This window comes from Nilaparvata lugens, chromosome 10 (genome assembly GCF_014356525.2).
Source record: "Nilaparvata lugens isolate BPH chromosome 10, ASM1435652v1, whole genome shotgun sequence".
In the NCBI taxonomy this organism is placed as follows: Eukaryota; Metazoa; Arthropoda; class Insecta; order Hemiptera; family Delphacidae; genus Nilaparvata; species Nilaparvata lugens.
In genome coordinates, this window is record NC_052513.1 from 2470556 (window position 1) to 2486113 (window position 15558).

At 37.0% G+C, this 15558-nt stretch overlaps 1 protein-coding gene across 1 annotated transcript; it reads left to right on the forward strand.

The window, feature by feature from the left end:
• The first annotated feature begins 1549 nt into the window (after positions 1-1549).
• Positions 1550-14365, forward strand: LOC111043534 (rRNA methyltransferase 3, mitochondrial). Its single transcript, XM_022328511.2, has 4 exons — positions 1550-1978; positions 2508-2749; positions 5396-5551; positions 13005-14365. Exons 1-4 carry the CDS (start codon positions 1620-1622, stop codon positions 13463-13465), a joined length of 1218 nt encoding a protein of 405 aa, XP_022184203.2. The 5' UTR covers positions 1550-1619; the 3' UTR covers positions 13466-14365.
• The last annotated feature ends 1193 nt before the right edge of the window (positions 14366-15558 follow it).

Consider the following 15558-nt stretch of genomic DNA (forward strand, 5'->3'; position numbering starts at 1 on the left):
GCCGGAATTGGAAATATATGGAACTCCGAATATGTTGACAGGTGGAACTCCGAATATCGTGCAGGCCGGCGGAACTCAAAATATCTTGTCGCTGGTGGAATTGGAAATATATCGAACTCACAATATCGATCGTTATTAGCGAGACTGTGTAGATGTGGGATGAAACAAAATTATCGCAAAACAAATGAAGGGTTATATAGTTAACCTAAAATATATTCATCAACAGTCGTCAGTCTTGTTTGAAACAGATAACAGAGTTTTGAAAACTTGCATAATATGAACATGACTATTATTTTATAAACCAATATAAGTTTAATATATAATGAGCTATGAATTACCCTAAGTGGGTAATTAGTCCATATCATTCCAGAAAATAAATCAGACTTGAACCATTTCTCAATCACAAACACATTACCAGTACTCCCACTCTGGCACCGATATTTTGAGTTCCAGATACTCCCAATTCCGCCTAGCAACATATTTTGAGTTCCGGATATTTCCAATTCAGCTGTCTGACAAATATTCGGAATTCCACCCAGCAACAGCTTTCAAGCATAGGACATTTAACATTGATATTTTGAGTTCCAGATATTTCCAATTCCGCGGCCTCCCAAATTTTGTCATGCTCAAAGGTGCCTCGGGTGAAGCTGCCTCATACGTCAGGACTCTGCCATGTGGGCACTATAGTAAGGTCCACGATATAATGACAGTATTTGATCAACTTTGGTTTTGCTTTCCTTGTCTATCATTCGACAAAGCCAGTGGTACTATCCTTTTCCAGGTCCACAACGATGCCAAGTATGTTTTTGACAGTGTAGAAATATAATTAATTAATGCAGAGAATCGGCATCGCTATTCTTTTATCTTTATCCACTGCCATTATAACGTGGACGGCACTATGGCAACTCTGTGAACAGTAGACCTCACGCAGAATTCTCATCCACAAGTACCTAATTGAAATTATGGACCTTATGGAAATACAGCAATAGACTGGCTTCTCCACACATCTGTGTAGTCACTTGTCAACTGATTTATGATGAATAATTCTATAGTCTGATTTTTACTCTAATATTGGCGTATGAAGGAGGCTCCTTTTTCCTTTTATATTATCCTTGAAATGCGAAATTTCCAAAAACCTTGTATATACGTCGTCGCGCAATTAAAAAAGGAACATACCTGTCAAATTTCATGAAAATCTATTACACCGTTTCGCCGTAAATGTGCTACATTTGAACATTCAGAGAAATGCAAACCGTCGACTTGAATATTAGACCTCACTTCGCTCGGTCAACTAATTAATCCTTGTCTCTGTATTGAAAATGCAATTTCTGATAACATTGATATCTTTCAGGATTGATTGTTATGCATGGTTAATGTAATAACCTTCATTTTTTTATAATTATACCAATAGTGATATCAATGATATAATAACTACTGTAGAATATTTCCTTAGATACAGTGCTATAGGTAGTAAAACCTTGGAGTGGAAGAACAGTACAATTGATATGGCAGTTTCACTGTCTTCATTATTTGTCTTTATTCTTAAAATGCGCGTTTTAAGTTGTAATTTAGTTAGAAAATAGTTTGATATTTGTCTTTTGCTCCAAAATAAAACTATCATGAATGTTTCGTATCGGTTTCTGTGTCAAACATTAACATTTAGTAACTTCAAAGTGGTCAAAAACCTGCCTAGACAAAGTGCTGCATTTAGGTTCTACAGTAGTGATGCTCAACACCGAACTCCCGTGAAAGTTTATAAACCAGATGGAGAAACCGAATGGGTTCCTGATAACAAAGGTGCAACCGCTAATTATAAAGCCAAACAATTACGATTGAAACCGGAGAAAAAAGTGATTGAGTTGGCTGAAGATGAGGTAGAAAAATCATACTCAGATGATGAAGTAGGCGATGATAAAGCTGAAGAACTACAAGGAACAAACTTTCAGCGATTATCAAAAGCGAATGTTCATTTTTTTGTGTAAGTTTCAGTTTATAGTTACTGTACTGTACCGTATTTAAATTTTAATTTGATTAAGATTAAATGTTTCATTTCACCATTTCCCAATGTTTCTATGAATGGGCTGTTCTAAGAACAATAATATTAAATACCGTATAATATTAATCGAATATAAGTCTTGATATACAATCTAATAAAATATTCAAATATATTTTTTCAGTTGCTTTCGTTAAGTAATAATCAGCCTCTTTTCTATCTAACCTAACGACCTATTCGTGTTTTATCTTTCATAAGATGGTTGCTGATGGAATGATCGTCCATATTTGATCTACGGTATTGTTGCCACTGTATTTTTTACTCATTTATTAATCTTTTCAACTCATCTATAAGTTGAATCCTTGTCACTAAACTAATGCGAGTACTTGCCGACACATTTGCTGTAAGAATTTGCTTATTTCTTCTGCTTTACCTAATGTTTCATTAAGATAAACATTCTTTACAACTTAAAATCTTGTGCTGGAAATTGTCTAATCTCAATTTTTATTTTCAGAACATCGATTAACAAAACTCAAGCCAGGAAACAGAGAGAGAAATCTGGAATGATTATGCTGGAAGGTAAACGTCTCATCCAAGACGCCATATCAGCTGGAGTTATACCAGTGGAGATATTTTTCTCCAGAAAGAAACTTGTCGAAGAACTTCAGATGCCATCCGGAGTTGTGAAATTATATCATATACCGTACAAAACTATACAAACGTACTCACATTTGAAAACACCACCTGGAATTGTTGGTAATTATCTTATATTTAATATTGTTCACTCCTATTTTACTTGTTCTGTATTGTTTCTAAAGGTGCGTACAGATATACGCGCCGCGAACATGAGCAATTCACTTTTAATCAGCTGACTATATCTGTATTTTTCAGAAACGGTAAAATACAGTTATAAAAAGCTTGAAATCAGCTGATTAAAAGTGAATTGCTCATGTTCGCGGCGCGTATATATGTACACACCTTTAGACTCATATCGTGCTCGCATTGCATTCTCACTATACTATGCCATGCCGCTTCCACACTCTCGCCAAGTCGCTTGCTAATTCAGCAATGCTGAATACATCTGTATGTGCGGAGTGAAGGCGAGCGATGGCATAGTAGCCATCTACACTCTCGTGCTCGTCGTCATTTATACGCTCTTGGCTAGAATGTGAAAGCATTACTATTATATTATTATTATTTTTTTTTGGTCCTGAGTGATCAGGCTGGATTTTGAGCTCCTTTGGAGTTCATTCCTCCCCTCCGTCTCAGGAAGTACTGGATCCCCCAGTTGCTGGCGCTGGTTCTCATGGTGAAGGGAAACCCGCCAACCAGGGGGAATCAGCACACGGAAAACTGTGATTCCGTCCCTGGAAGTAGCCTGGCTTATGGCTGGGTGAAGGCCTATGGGAGGTTCATGGTTCGACCGAGTCGCCTGAACTCTCCGTCTCTGGGATTAGCTGGGCACAGTAAAGGATCTGGTGGAGTTTCGGGATTAGCCAGTGAGAGACTAGACTATGGGAATCAGGGTACCCCTGAAAGTCTCTGGAAGTAGCAGGCATGTGAAACTCCCATAGGCCAGTCTGTGGGACCCGGGTAACGCCTCCGTCTCTGGAAGTAGCATCATAGCATGTCGAAAAACCCTCTCACTGGTCCTTCTTTCCGAAACGCTCGCGTCCCCTTTTGGGCGCCTTTGTGGTGGACGTGCAAGCGCCCGCCGTGGAGACGTATACAATTGGGAACCGCGAGTATTTTTCCTGGTCTGTAGACGAGTTAGAGGATACGTCCGGGCTTTGCCAGGCCCACGTACCGCCAGAAATGTACAGTGGTGGTTCCACTCAATGCAGGCTACGCTCCTCCATGATACTCGCCTACCGACTTGGCAGTGCGATGGGTAGTAGCTCGCGTGTCACACCTCACGGGATATTCGAACAACAGGTGCCCAATTGGAGGTGTGACACGTGTGGTGTCGCGGCCAAAACCAAGTACTATAATAATATATATATTTTTTTATATTTGTAACATTTTATTGTGTTTTATTTGTTTCGTAATTCGTTGTAATTTTGTTTTGTCTTGTTTTGTGTGTTTTTAATAATAAATTAATAATTATTGATTTTCCTTGTACAGAAAAATTGCATTTCAATGAACTTAAAATTGCTCTTTCATCATGATATTGTAATTTCCTTCTATTTCTGATCAAATTTTTACAAACACACATTCATGGTGACCCTTCTAGAATAATTACTTATATGCATGTACTTTCTTATTTACGGACTGCTGTTAAATTTGTATTTTAACTGTTTTCATTCATATCTGCAATCTTAATTTTTCAATCTGTATTGTTCTGTATTGTTAAACCTTCCGGAAGTCGCGCCCTACTCAATCACACGAGCAGTCGCGTGTTGTAATTTTTACAACATCCAATTATTCAAGTGTTATGTACTCTGATTACTGTCAAAACATATTAATTAATTGAATAATTATTATATTTCCATCTCATTGGATTATTTTACACCTATGAACATTTGCATGATTACCTTTTCGTAGCCCAATAAGGTACACCAAGCAAAGTCAACAATTCTGTGTTATTGGTTCGTTGGCAGTCTCTTTCCCTATCATATGCACTACTTATGCACTGTCGCGACTAAATGGCACCTAAACACTGAACCATTGCTCGGTTGATACTGTAACTCAGTGGAGTGATGGGGAGTAAGTTTTGGAATGCATAGATGACTCATTCACTGACACCACCCCATTCAATAGTTTTTTGCAGCAAAACTTTTTTGTACTTTTTACAACAGCGCGACTGCCGGAAGGTTAATGATAATCTCACTGCTAAACCTCTAAGCATTTGGAAGTAGACCTGCAGGTAGAAGTGGACCTGGATACTAGTGGTCTGGTTTATCCATTAGTCTATAAAACCATAGAGAAACAATAGCATAAGTAGATATCCCATGGTATAGGGCGTTTATGTCGCAACTTTTACTGTTATCTCAAGCCGATAGTTCATGTAATTCTTTTACGTGAAGCTGTGTGACACTGGTAGTCTCTCATATTGTGCCGTTCATACACTCTCACCCCAACAAAATAGTAAAATTCGACAATAATCAACAGTAATCGGCTTGAGATAACAGTAAAAGTTGCGACATAAATGCCCTATTCCATGGTATATCTACTTACGCTATTGCTTCTCTATGATAAAACGTAGTTACATTCTGGTTCTATTGTCCTGATTGATTTGGGGTTTGGACCCTGAAATATCCCCATGTGATGTCGTTTAGCCACTTATGACGGCTACCACTAGTAGATGGCACTATTTTCCCTGTATAGGGTGCTTAAAAGTGTCTATAGATCATAGACCTATAAACTGAATAATTCTGTAAAATGAATAATTTTGTGTTACAGCATTCTGCAAGATGCCAAAACAAGCAGTGAAAGCCAAAAGTGAATCAGCACTGCCGATTACGATAATTTGCGACAACATAAGAGATCCTGGCAACTTGGGAGGCATCATAAGAACAGTGGCTGCCGTCGGATGCTCTCAAATCATTCTCACTGATGGTCAGTCAATTGAATTGTTGTTTGTACATCAATAGTGAAGTCCACGTTATAATAGCAGTGTTTGATTAACATTGGTGTTGCCATCCTTGTCTATCATTCGACAAAGTAGATAACGCTATCCTTTACTAGCTCCGTGACGTTACTAGATCGTTTTTCAACAATGATTTGTAATAGTATTTTACGTCACATGGACGGGAAGGGGCCTATTGCAGGCGAGAATGATGTTTCTAGTGGAGGTGTTAGCCGAGACTAGAATTTTATTCGAGCACTGCAAAATACATTCAAGTCCAAGTAATGTACACTATTTTTTGTCATAATAATCTAAATAAGAATAATTGAGAAATATAAAACATTACCTGCATGTGTTGAAGTTACTACATGCATACTATAAACATAACCTAAAGTGCGAGATAAATTTCTTTTAACAGAACGGCTCTTTTAACGGCTCTTTCTCAAAGACGGAGAGGTCCGATGCTCTATCCTCCACTAATCTCTCCCACTACCTAGCAGCATTCTCCTTCTTTTGTGTCTGTGTGAGAGAGCTTTGTAACGCTTCGCTCCCCTCCACTGGCAATGTTCCAAAGTGATATGTTTGTGTATGTTACGGAGAAGTGTTCATCACAAGAACCTGAAGCGAAATGACAAGGCGCATCCAATTGTGCGCAGGATGTCCGTCTGTGACTATGCTACAAACTGTGGAGGGAGAATTGGGTTTCTCCTCTTCATGTTAAAAGTAATTTATCTCGCACATTAGTTTACAAATTCCGAACCAGGAATTCTGTGGAAGTTGATAAAACTGGAGTGTTGAAGGTGTTATTTTGTAGCAGTTTTGCTGTTCCTATTTCGGAACTAGGAAACATACTCGACTGTAGAGAAAACATATGGTTTCATTACAGTAGAGTATGCTGTAATGAGAATCATATGTTCATTTGTTCTGCAAAAATTTTACCGGCTTGATTTCATACATGGAAAACAGCTGAGATTGAATGACTACGACAAAAACAAAATATTTAATCTCAAGATTATAAAAATATTTTTTAACTCATTGAAAAATATTTTTTCTTGGCCAATAAAACATAATTGATTATTTTAAACAAGAATGAACAGTTTATATTACATCAGTTATAGCGGTATCAGCTGCGCTATCCTCCATAGGAGGTAGTGACAAGGCAGAGAATCGGCAACACTTTTCTCCTATATTTCTTCACTGCCATCAATGTGGCCCTCACTATATGAGCTGGATTCCCACGTATCAGTATCAGTGAACGTGTTCAGTACTGTGAAAATATTATTCTCATTAGTTCTAATAGGAGTATATTATATTTCTAATGTGTCGGTCACTTTCACTGTCACTGATTTGTGGGAATCCACTTTTATTGTTAAATACCATCTTCAATTTCGACTTGTGATCTGAGCTTATATTCCCAGCTTCCATATTGTCGGTGAAAATGATATAGTTCTTATCATCAGAATAGACACAATGGGCCATATGAATAAAACCAAAGCATATTCTCATAAGCATGAGCATTGAGCATAAGGTTTTGCTCATGAGCATTAGGTAGAAGCATAATCATTTGCTCATTTTTATATGAATAAGCTTTACCTTATACTCTTATCTTATGCTCCTGAACTCTGGAGCAAATGCTCAGGTATTTTAAAGATTTTTCATCAGCTGATTCGCCTTTGTGGCCTTACTTTGTTTTTATAGCTCACATAAGCGCTAAATATGCAAGTAGGAGACACCGCTTGTGTTTGCGTCGTCTGCTCTGTTTTCTATTTATGATTTGAGTTTTAGGTTAGTTGAGTTTAGAATTTTGAAATAATAGCGTGAAAAATGGCAACTCTATAATAATCTTCAGCATAATCTTATAATATCAATAGCTTTCTTATAATCGTCTACACTCTCATCTTCTTAAATGCCTATTTCCTATTTTGTGATAGCTATCTTTATATCAGATAGCTAATTAGATAGCTAGATTGATCTTTTGTATCTATTCTTTTGTAGGAATAATGGTGATATATATCATGGTTGAATCTAAAAAGAGTTTTATAGTTCTCAACTATTGTTTGTGATCGTATCTGGTATATTTTCCTCTTCCTCATACGAATTAGTTGAGCCATTTTACTTTGAGCAAAAGGTGATAAGCTGTTCTAGACTAGACTCAAAAGTTGAGCAAATGCTCTAGTTTATTCATACAATTTTGAGTATAAGCTTTTACTTTTGAGCAAATGCTCAAACTATTTTTTTGATGAGCACGAGCAAAAGGTTTTGCTCACGTTTATTCATAGAAAATGAAGCAAATGCTCTATGTTTTAGAAGTATAAGCAAATACTCAACTTTATCTATATGGCCCATTGTTCCTTTCTCTAATCATAATCAGTTGTTCAAATTAGATCATTTTTAATAATATTTTTATGTTATTCACACAAAAAATGCATTAGTATAGTACTTACTACAATTTTAAAACTCGACTCAAGTCGCGTTTTGGAGCTACTCCAGCAACGAGACGACTTAATTTCTTTGTCAGTCAGTCATGAGATGCAGATTGAATCACTCAATCAAAAACTAAATTCGCAAGCGGAGTTTATTAATTCAATAACTTCGAAATTTGAAGAAGAAAATTTCCACCTTAAACGAAGGATTGAGTCCATGTCAGTGTCGATAGAAACATTGGAGTCGGACAATACTGCTCTGAGAAATGAATCTCTATCATCGAAAGGAGAAGCGGAGAAATGGAGGGAAATGTACGAGGAATTATTGAAATCTAAAACCGTTGATCCACCTTCTCAACGAAACTACAATCATATTATCATCGGAGAAGCGGAAACCGCCAAGGCCAGCGAGAAGAGTTTTTCCCGCCAAATTAGACATCCCAGATCGTTGCAGAGAGGAACAAATAGACGAGTTGCTGTTTTCTCCGATAGTCAAGGTCGGGATTTCTCGAGATCTCTGTCTACACGTATGGACGAGGATATTGTGATCACTGGAAACGTGTACAGTGGTGCTCCAGTGCAACATATTGCCGAAATGATCAGCTCTGACAAGGATCTTGAGAAGTTCACCATGAAAGACTTTGTTGTTCTGCTGGGTGGAACTAATAATTATGATTCGCTGTCTTCTGAATTGGACGTAGACTTAGTTGTGAATACAATTGAAAGAATTATTAGAAGTACAAACTCAACAAATCTAATATTGTGTACAATTCCATATAGATACGATCTGCATGAGAACAATATCGTCAATAGACTTATTGAGATAACTAATACTAAGATTAGGTATATAGCCCGCAGTTCCAAAACAATGCTGCTTGACTTATATTACTATAATCGCAGGTCCCACACACGTCAAGGGTTGCATCTGAATAGAGCCGGTAAAGTACATGCTTGTAGAGAGTTGTCTACTCTCATTTTGAGCAGAAATAGCAATCATGATGCTGTTCTTCCAGTTACGACCAATAGCACTAGCATTGTAGTCAATAAATCTATGCCATATGTAAGTAGAAATATTAAAGAAGTTTCGGGTAGATCTCAATTATTGGCGAAGAGCTTGAGCTTGAATTCGAGGGTAGATTGTAATAATAGTGTGTTAGCTGTTGACAAAAATTTTTTGGATCAGACCAGGAGGAGGTATCTCAGTCTGTAGTAGAACTAATGGGTCCTGCTGTCATGAGTAACAGGGAAAATATCAAGCCAAGCCTCTGTGACCTGAAAATGTGCTTAATCAATGCTCAGAGTCTGAGAAATAAAATAAGTGAACTGGAGCATTTATGTTACTCTAGTAATATTGATATCCTATGTATTGTTGAGCATTGGCTACTTGATGAAGAAATAGAATTTTATGGCAAGATAGGTGATTTGGATATTGTCAGTCATTTTTGTAGGAAAACCCCTTGGGGTGGAGCATCAGTCTACTTTAATAGCAGACTCTCCTTAACTGTAAATCCATTGGAATTAAGTGTTTTTTGTGTTGAGGGTGTGGCAGAGTTTGTAGGTTTATCTGTTGCTGAATTATCACTGGTAGTGGTTGCTATGTATAGGCCTCCAGGTGGTGATGTTAACTTGTTTTTCAATAAGCTGGAACAATGCCTGACCTATTTACTATCAGCTGGCCTATTTCTTCTTGTTGGCACAGATCATAATTTCAATACAGTATACTCTCCCAATGAAATGAAGGACTTTATACATTTGATTCAGGGCTTTGGTATGCATAGCACAGTAGAGGAGGCGACTAGGGGAAATGCATCTCTAGATTCTATCTTGACCAACCTCAAAAGTGACAGCTACTCTGTTAATGTTAGTGGTAACCAGATATCAGATCACAAACATGTATTTATGGATGTCAAACTGGCATATCTGGATAATCTGCCTAGGACGAGTAAATCCTTCAAGTTTAGGACTATGAGTAAAAGTGCTACTATATTATTTGGTGCTACATTGCAGTCCAACATTGGGTGTATGGTTAAATATTGTAAGAGAATTACCAGGCAAGGAAATGTTTAATATTTTGTTTTTAAAGTTTAATGAATTATTCAACTCTTTTTTCCCACTCAAGTCAAAAAATGTGAACATAAAATATAGTAGAGCTCCAATGAAATTAGGTAGACCTAGCAGACCAAAAGTTGACTGGTACAGTCCCGAGATGGCCAGACTCGGAGATTTTATAATGATTGTAAGTGACTTGGCCAAGATCAATCCCAACTTGATGAGCCTGTTGCGTAACCTTAGGCGCGAATATCGCTCAAAAATAAAAATTGCCAAACTAAATGCCAATGCCGAGTTTATTATTGAATCATCTAACCCAAGCAAAGCTGCATGGAGTCTAATAAATCAGCATAGATCTCCCTCAGAAATGAAAGATGATTCTTTTGCATCAGCTGACGAATTCAACAATTACTTTGTTAAATCAGTGGAAAAACTTGTTAATGAAATACAATTGAATTTAGATGATACTCCTATAAACCATACTCTGTTGCCTAGTGTTGTCTCTTCATTTAGTTGGAGTCCAGTAAGTGATCAGGATGTAATAGATGCAACCAAAAATTTGAAAAAAGGTAACACAAGAGATATATATGGAATGACACCTAATTTTATGAAACAAATAATGCCGATTCTCGCTCCCTTGCTGGCATTCTTGTTTAATACATGCATATCAGAAGGCATTTTTCCTGACCAGCTGAAACTCTCTAGAACAGTACCAATTTTCAAAAAGGGTGTACGAAATAATACTTCTAGCTATAGGCCCATTTCTATCATTCCTATGATTGCCAAAATATTCGAGTACATTTTATTTCACCAATTGTACAACTACCTTGAAAAGCCAAATGATGAAAATAATACCAAATGATGATTTGGTATCAGCTCAGTTTGGTTTCAGGAAAAATAAGTCAACGGTGTTGGCTGTTGAATCCCTTGTCCAGCATATTTTAAATCGTTTTGAAACCAGGGAATCTACCTGCGCCTTACTATGTGACTTATCGCGTGCATTTGAGTGCATTCCACATGATATTCTCCTCTTGAAGTTAAAGTATTATGGTCTTAAAGATGATGCGCTCAGGTTGACTGAATCCTATTTGGCAGATAGACAACAGATAGTGAGCTGGAACGGTGTTGACTCTCCACCACTGCCTGTTAGAAGGGGAGTTCCACAGGGTTCAGTTTTGGGGCCTTTACTTTTCATTGTTTCAATAAACGATCTGTTCTATTGTTTATCTGGTAGGGCTTTGATGTTTGCCGACGATACCACTATTTATGCATCCAGTTCCACAGTAGACCTTGCAAGAAACTCAGTTCTTGATCATTACAATAAAGCTAAAAAATGGTTCTCTATTAACAAACTTGTTTTAAATGAAACTAAAACACAGGAAATCACATTTTCATTAAACAATGCTAGCGGGACAGACAACCCAGTTAAACTACTGGGTTTCATGCTGGATTCTAAACTATTATGGGAACATCATGTTGAAATGATTTGCTCTAAGCTAAGCAGAAATATATTTCTATTGAGGAGACTAAAATGTGAGTTGCCTGATAATTATGTTAAACAAGCTTATTATGCTTTTTTCCGTTCAATCCTGTCTTATGGTATCAGGTTATGGGGCCATTCCTCAGGTGTAAAAAAATATTAGTTTTACAGAAGAAAGCAGTCAGAATAATAAGCAATGCAGATTACCTAGATCATTGTAAACCTCTATTCAAGGAAAATTCAATATTAACAGTTTTCAATGAATTTCTGTATCAGTGCTTGAAAGAGATAAAATTGAGGGAAAATGTACTGACGGTTGCCAGTGATATTCACAATTATCCGACTAGGGCCAGTGGAGATCTGCATGTACCTAGGTGCAGACTCAGCAAAGCTCTTTCGAGTTTTCCAATAGTGGGGATAAAATTTTTCAACCTTTTACCAGCCTCCTTCCGTACCCTTCCCCTGCCTGTATTCCTCAGACATTTAAGAAAATGGCTCATAGAAAATCCATTCTACTCTTTAGAGGAATTCTGGACAGTGGTAGGTAGATTAAATTATTAATGTCAACTATTACATGAAATAGTTAATTATAACGTAGCCCTATTATGGGTGAACTATTGAATGCTATTACTGTAATTGATATTGTTGTCTTTACTCATTTTAAGGATTTTTTATTATGTATTTTGACCTAATTATGATTTTATTATGTATTTCGACCTAATTATGATTTTATTATGTATCGTAATTTTATAAAATATTTTATGACGTAGCCTTATGTACTACTGTATCGCCAGGCTAAATAAATTGATTGATTGATTGATTGAAGTCACTCTAACTTACCAAAGCTAACTTCCCTCTTTTACTCACTACAGTCACTACAACCTCTCATGCCGCATCCACACTCTCACCAAGTGCGTACAAATGACGACGAGCGTGAGAGTGTGGATGGCTGCTTTGCCAGCGTTCGCCTTCACTGGCCTTCGCTCGACATCATCTTTCCGATTTTCTTCGAGCGAAGGGAGTGGCCAACCGAGCATCCACGAAAGGTCACATTGCAGTGTGGGTAGCAAGACCAACGTGGCCAAGCTTGGCCAGCGTCTTGGCGATAGTGTGGACTGGGTATAGAGGAACAATAGCGTAAGTAGATATCCCATGGTATAGGGCGTTTATGTCGCAACTTTTACTGTTATCTCAAGCAGATTACTGTCGATTTTTACTGTTTTGACCGGGTAAGAGTGTATGAACTGCACAATATGAGAGACTTCCAGCGTCATAAAGCTTCACGGGAAAGAACTACGTGAACTATCAGCTTGAGATAACAGTAAAAGCTGCGACATAAACGCCTTATACCATGGGATATCTACTTACGCTATTGTTTCTCTATGGTATTAGCATGTATTGTGATCTACATGAATAAATAAATAAGATCTCAATTCTCTTTTATGAAAATGAAAATCTAACCTAATCTGATCTCGATGTTCTCCCGGGCAGGTTGCGCGGACCTCTGGAACCCGTCAGTGCTCCGCGGAGGGGCAGGGGCCCACTTTCGCACCACCGTCCTCCCCAACATGCCCTGGGACTCCATTACCCCGCACATCCCCCCCGACTCCCGGATATTCCTGGCCGACAGCGCTACCTCCCTGCACCCCTCCGACTGTACCGCCGATAGCGTCCCTATTGTGCCCTACTTCAGCGTCGATTACGCCGCCACCGCCCGCCATATTGTCGTCGTAATTGGCGGGGAAACTCATGGACTCAGCACTGATGCTAAGCTGATGGCTAGGTATCGGAACGGGGTCAGAATCAATGTGCCCGTTGAGAACCAGGTGGACAGTCTCAGTGTGAACGCGGCCCTAAGTTGTATATTGTTTGAAATTAAGAGACAATTTGTGATGGACTCGGCTAGTAGTCGAACCAGTGAAGATTTCGACCAAGGTATTGTTCATAATTGATTGATGTAGACCGATGCTTTATCATTATATAAAATTGATTACCGTTATGTTGACTAGCTTTAATACTAATAAAAATAAAGTACATGTATAAAAGGAGACATTTTATTCCATTATTTAAACTACAACAGACTAAATGAAAACATAATATCTTATCTAATTCACTTGAATAGCTTTAAAAAAACTTCAGTGACGATGTGGGCATGAGCATTGATTCTTCATTTCTGTGTCAATAAAACTAGTAATACATATGTCAACAAATTTGTATAAAGATTCATCAAATGCAAATTTCCCAAAACATCAAATTTTATTTTTCGCTAGAGGGACTAGTAGTTTGGGTATCAGTCTTTACAATGCCTTGACTCAACATATAACAATTTTAGAATTAAAAAAGGAGCTAATTAAATGTTGTTTCTATTCGATACGTGAGTTTAATGAGCATTTCAACGGCAATCACTCATCCTCTAATGCTTTTATCAATTAAATTAAAATGACTCAACTTTAAAATTGGCATGACAAGTCCTTATACCCCTTTAATAGGAGGTCATTGAATGCTTTAAGTATCAAATATTGTAGATTTTGATTGTGAGATTGTAACTAATTTCTTAGAAATTATAGGTACCCTACCGTAGTTATTGAGTGATAAACAATCATACGTTGTTGACATATGTTTCAACGTAGTCCATTTTTCCCACTGGTTTGGAGAAAATAGATTATGAATGTGGATCGGTCTCAACACATTATTCCACGGATGTGACTAATATTCAAATTTAATTTCGAATTCACTGCAATGAAACGTGAATACTAAACGACTTGTAATGAAAGTTACCTAAATTTATCCATTGTTTATTGGAAGTGCAGTACTAAAATGACATTGTTTATTCTGGTGTTTCTGAAAAATTATTCACTATTGTTGCATTTTTTCATTTAGTTTTCGTGCCATATTAATCTTATATGTGCATGTTTATTCATATATTTGTTGAGATGATGAGATCATGGTGGGTGGGTTATTGATTATTGTTATTGGTGAATATCATTTAATGTTGAAAAATGTTCATGACATTCAAATTTCTCTTCAAACCTTTCTTGTCCTTTTGTATATATTTGTAGGTTGCGAAGGCTGTCTTCACCCTTTCACACCGATTGTCATAATATACCGTCATGACATCCAGCGTGTCCTCCGATTGACTAATTCTCACCTACAGTTGATTCTCAGCCAATCGGAGGACATACTGAATGACGTCACGATAAATGTCGGCCGACAATCGCTTAGTGTGAAAACTGTTGGCCTAAAATAGTTGCTTATTACTACAGCTTAATTATATTGTGCATGACGTATCTCTATTTAACTGTAACTCTGTATTTCTATGGCTAGTCCGTGAACAAATAAAATGTTTATTTATTCAATAATTATTAATATTATTACTAAACTGAAATCCAAATGAAATGCTGTAAATCTCCCCGAAGACTTCTGCTACTTGTCAACAGAACATACAATCATATAAACAACTTGATTAATTCAATATGAAGTGATAATTGAGTGTTATATTTAAATATAGTTTAGTATTTTAATTTCTCTAAATTCAAAATGTTCAGCTTATATATATTTTTGGACGAAAATTGAACTTGAACGTTTTACAGTAGAAACATAACCTATTTTTTGGACATTTTATTAATTTATCAAAATTTGGGAATGGAATAGTTTTGGGCCAAGCCTGTTGTTCCTTCCTAATCATATTTATATGATTTGTGATTCTGTCCACAAATAAATAAATAAATAAACAGGGTAAACAGCTAGATGGAAATTCGATGAGTGCTACTATTTAAAAATTATTTGTCAGCCCGGGAATCGAACACAGTACCTCCTAATTGCCGGTCAGGAATGCTTACCCTTACACCAAACTGACAACCTGTGGATAGCAGCGCTCATTTCATACGAAGCCATGATTATTTATTTATTACTACAGCTTTAACATTATTTGCTTTATTGAGATGCTTTGGTGATAAGAATCTTGATAGCATTATTGCTTGTTTATTTTTTTGTATAGTATATATTGATGATGAATAATTTTTCAATTTCATTGTGTTAAATGCTT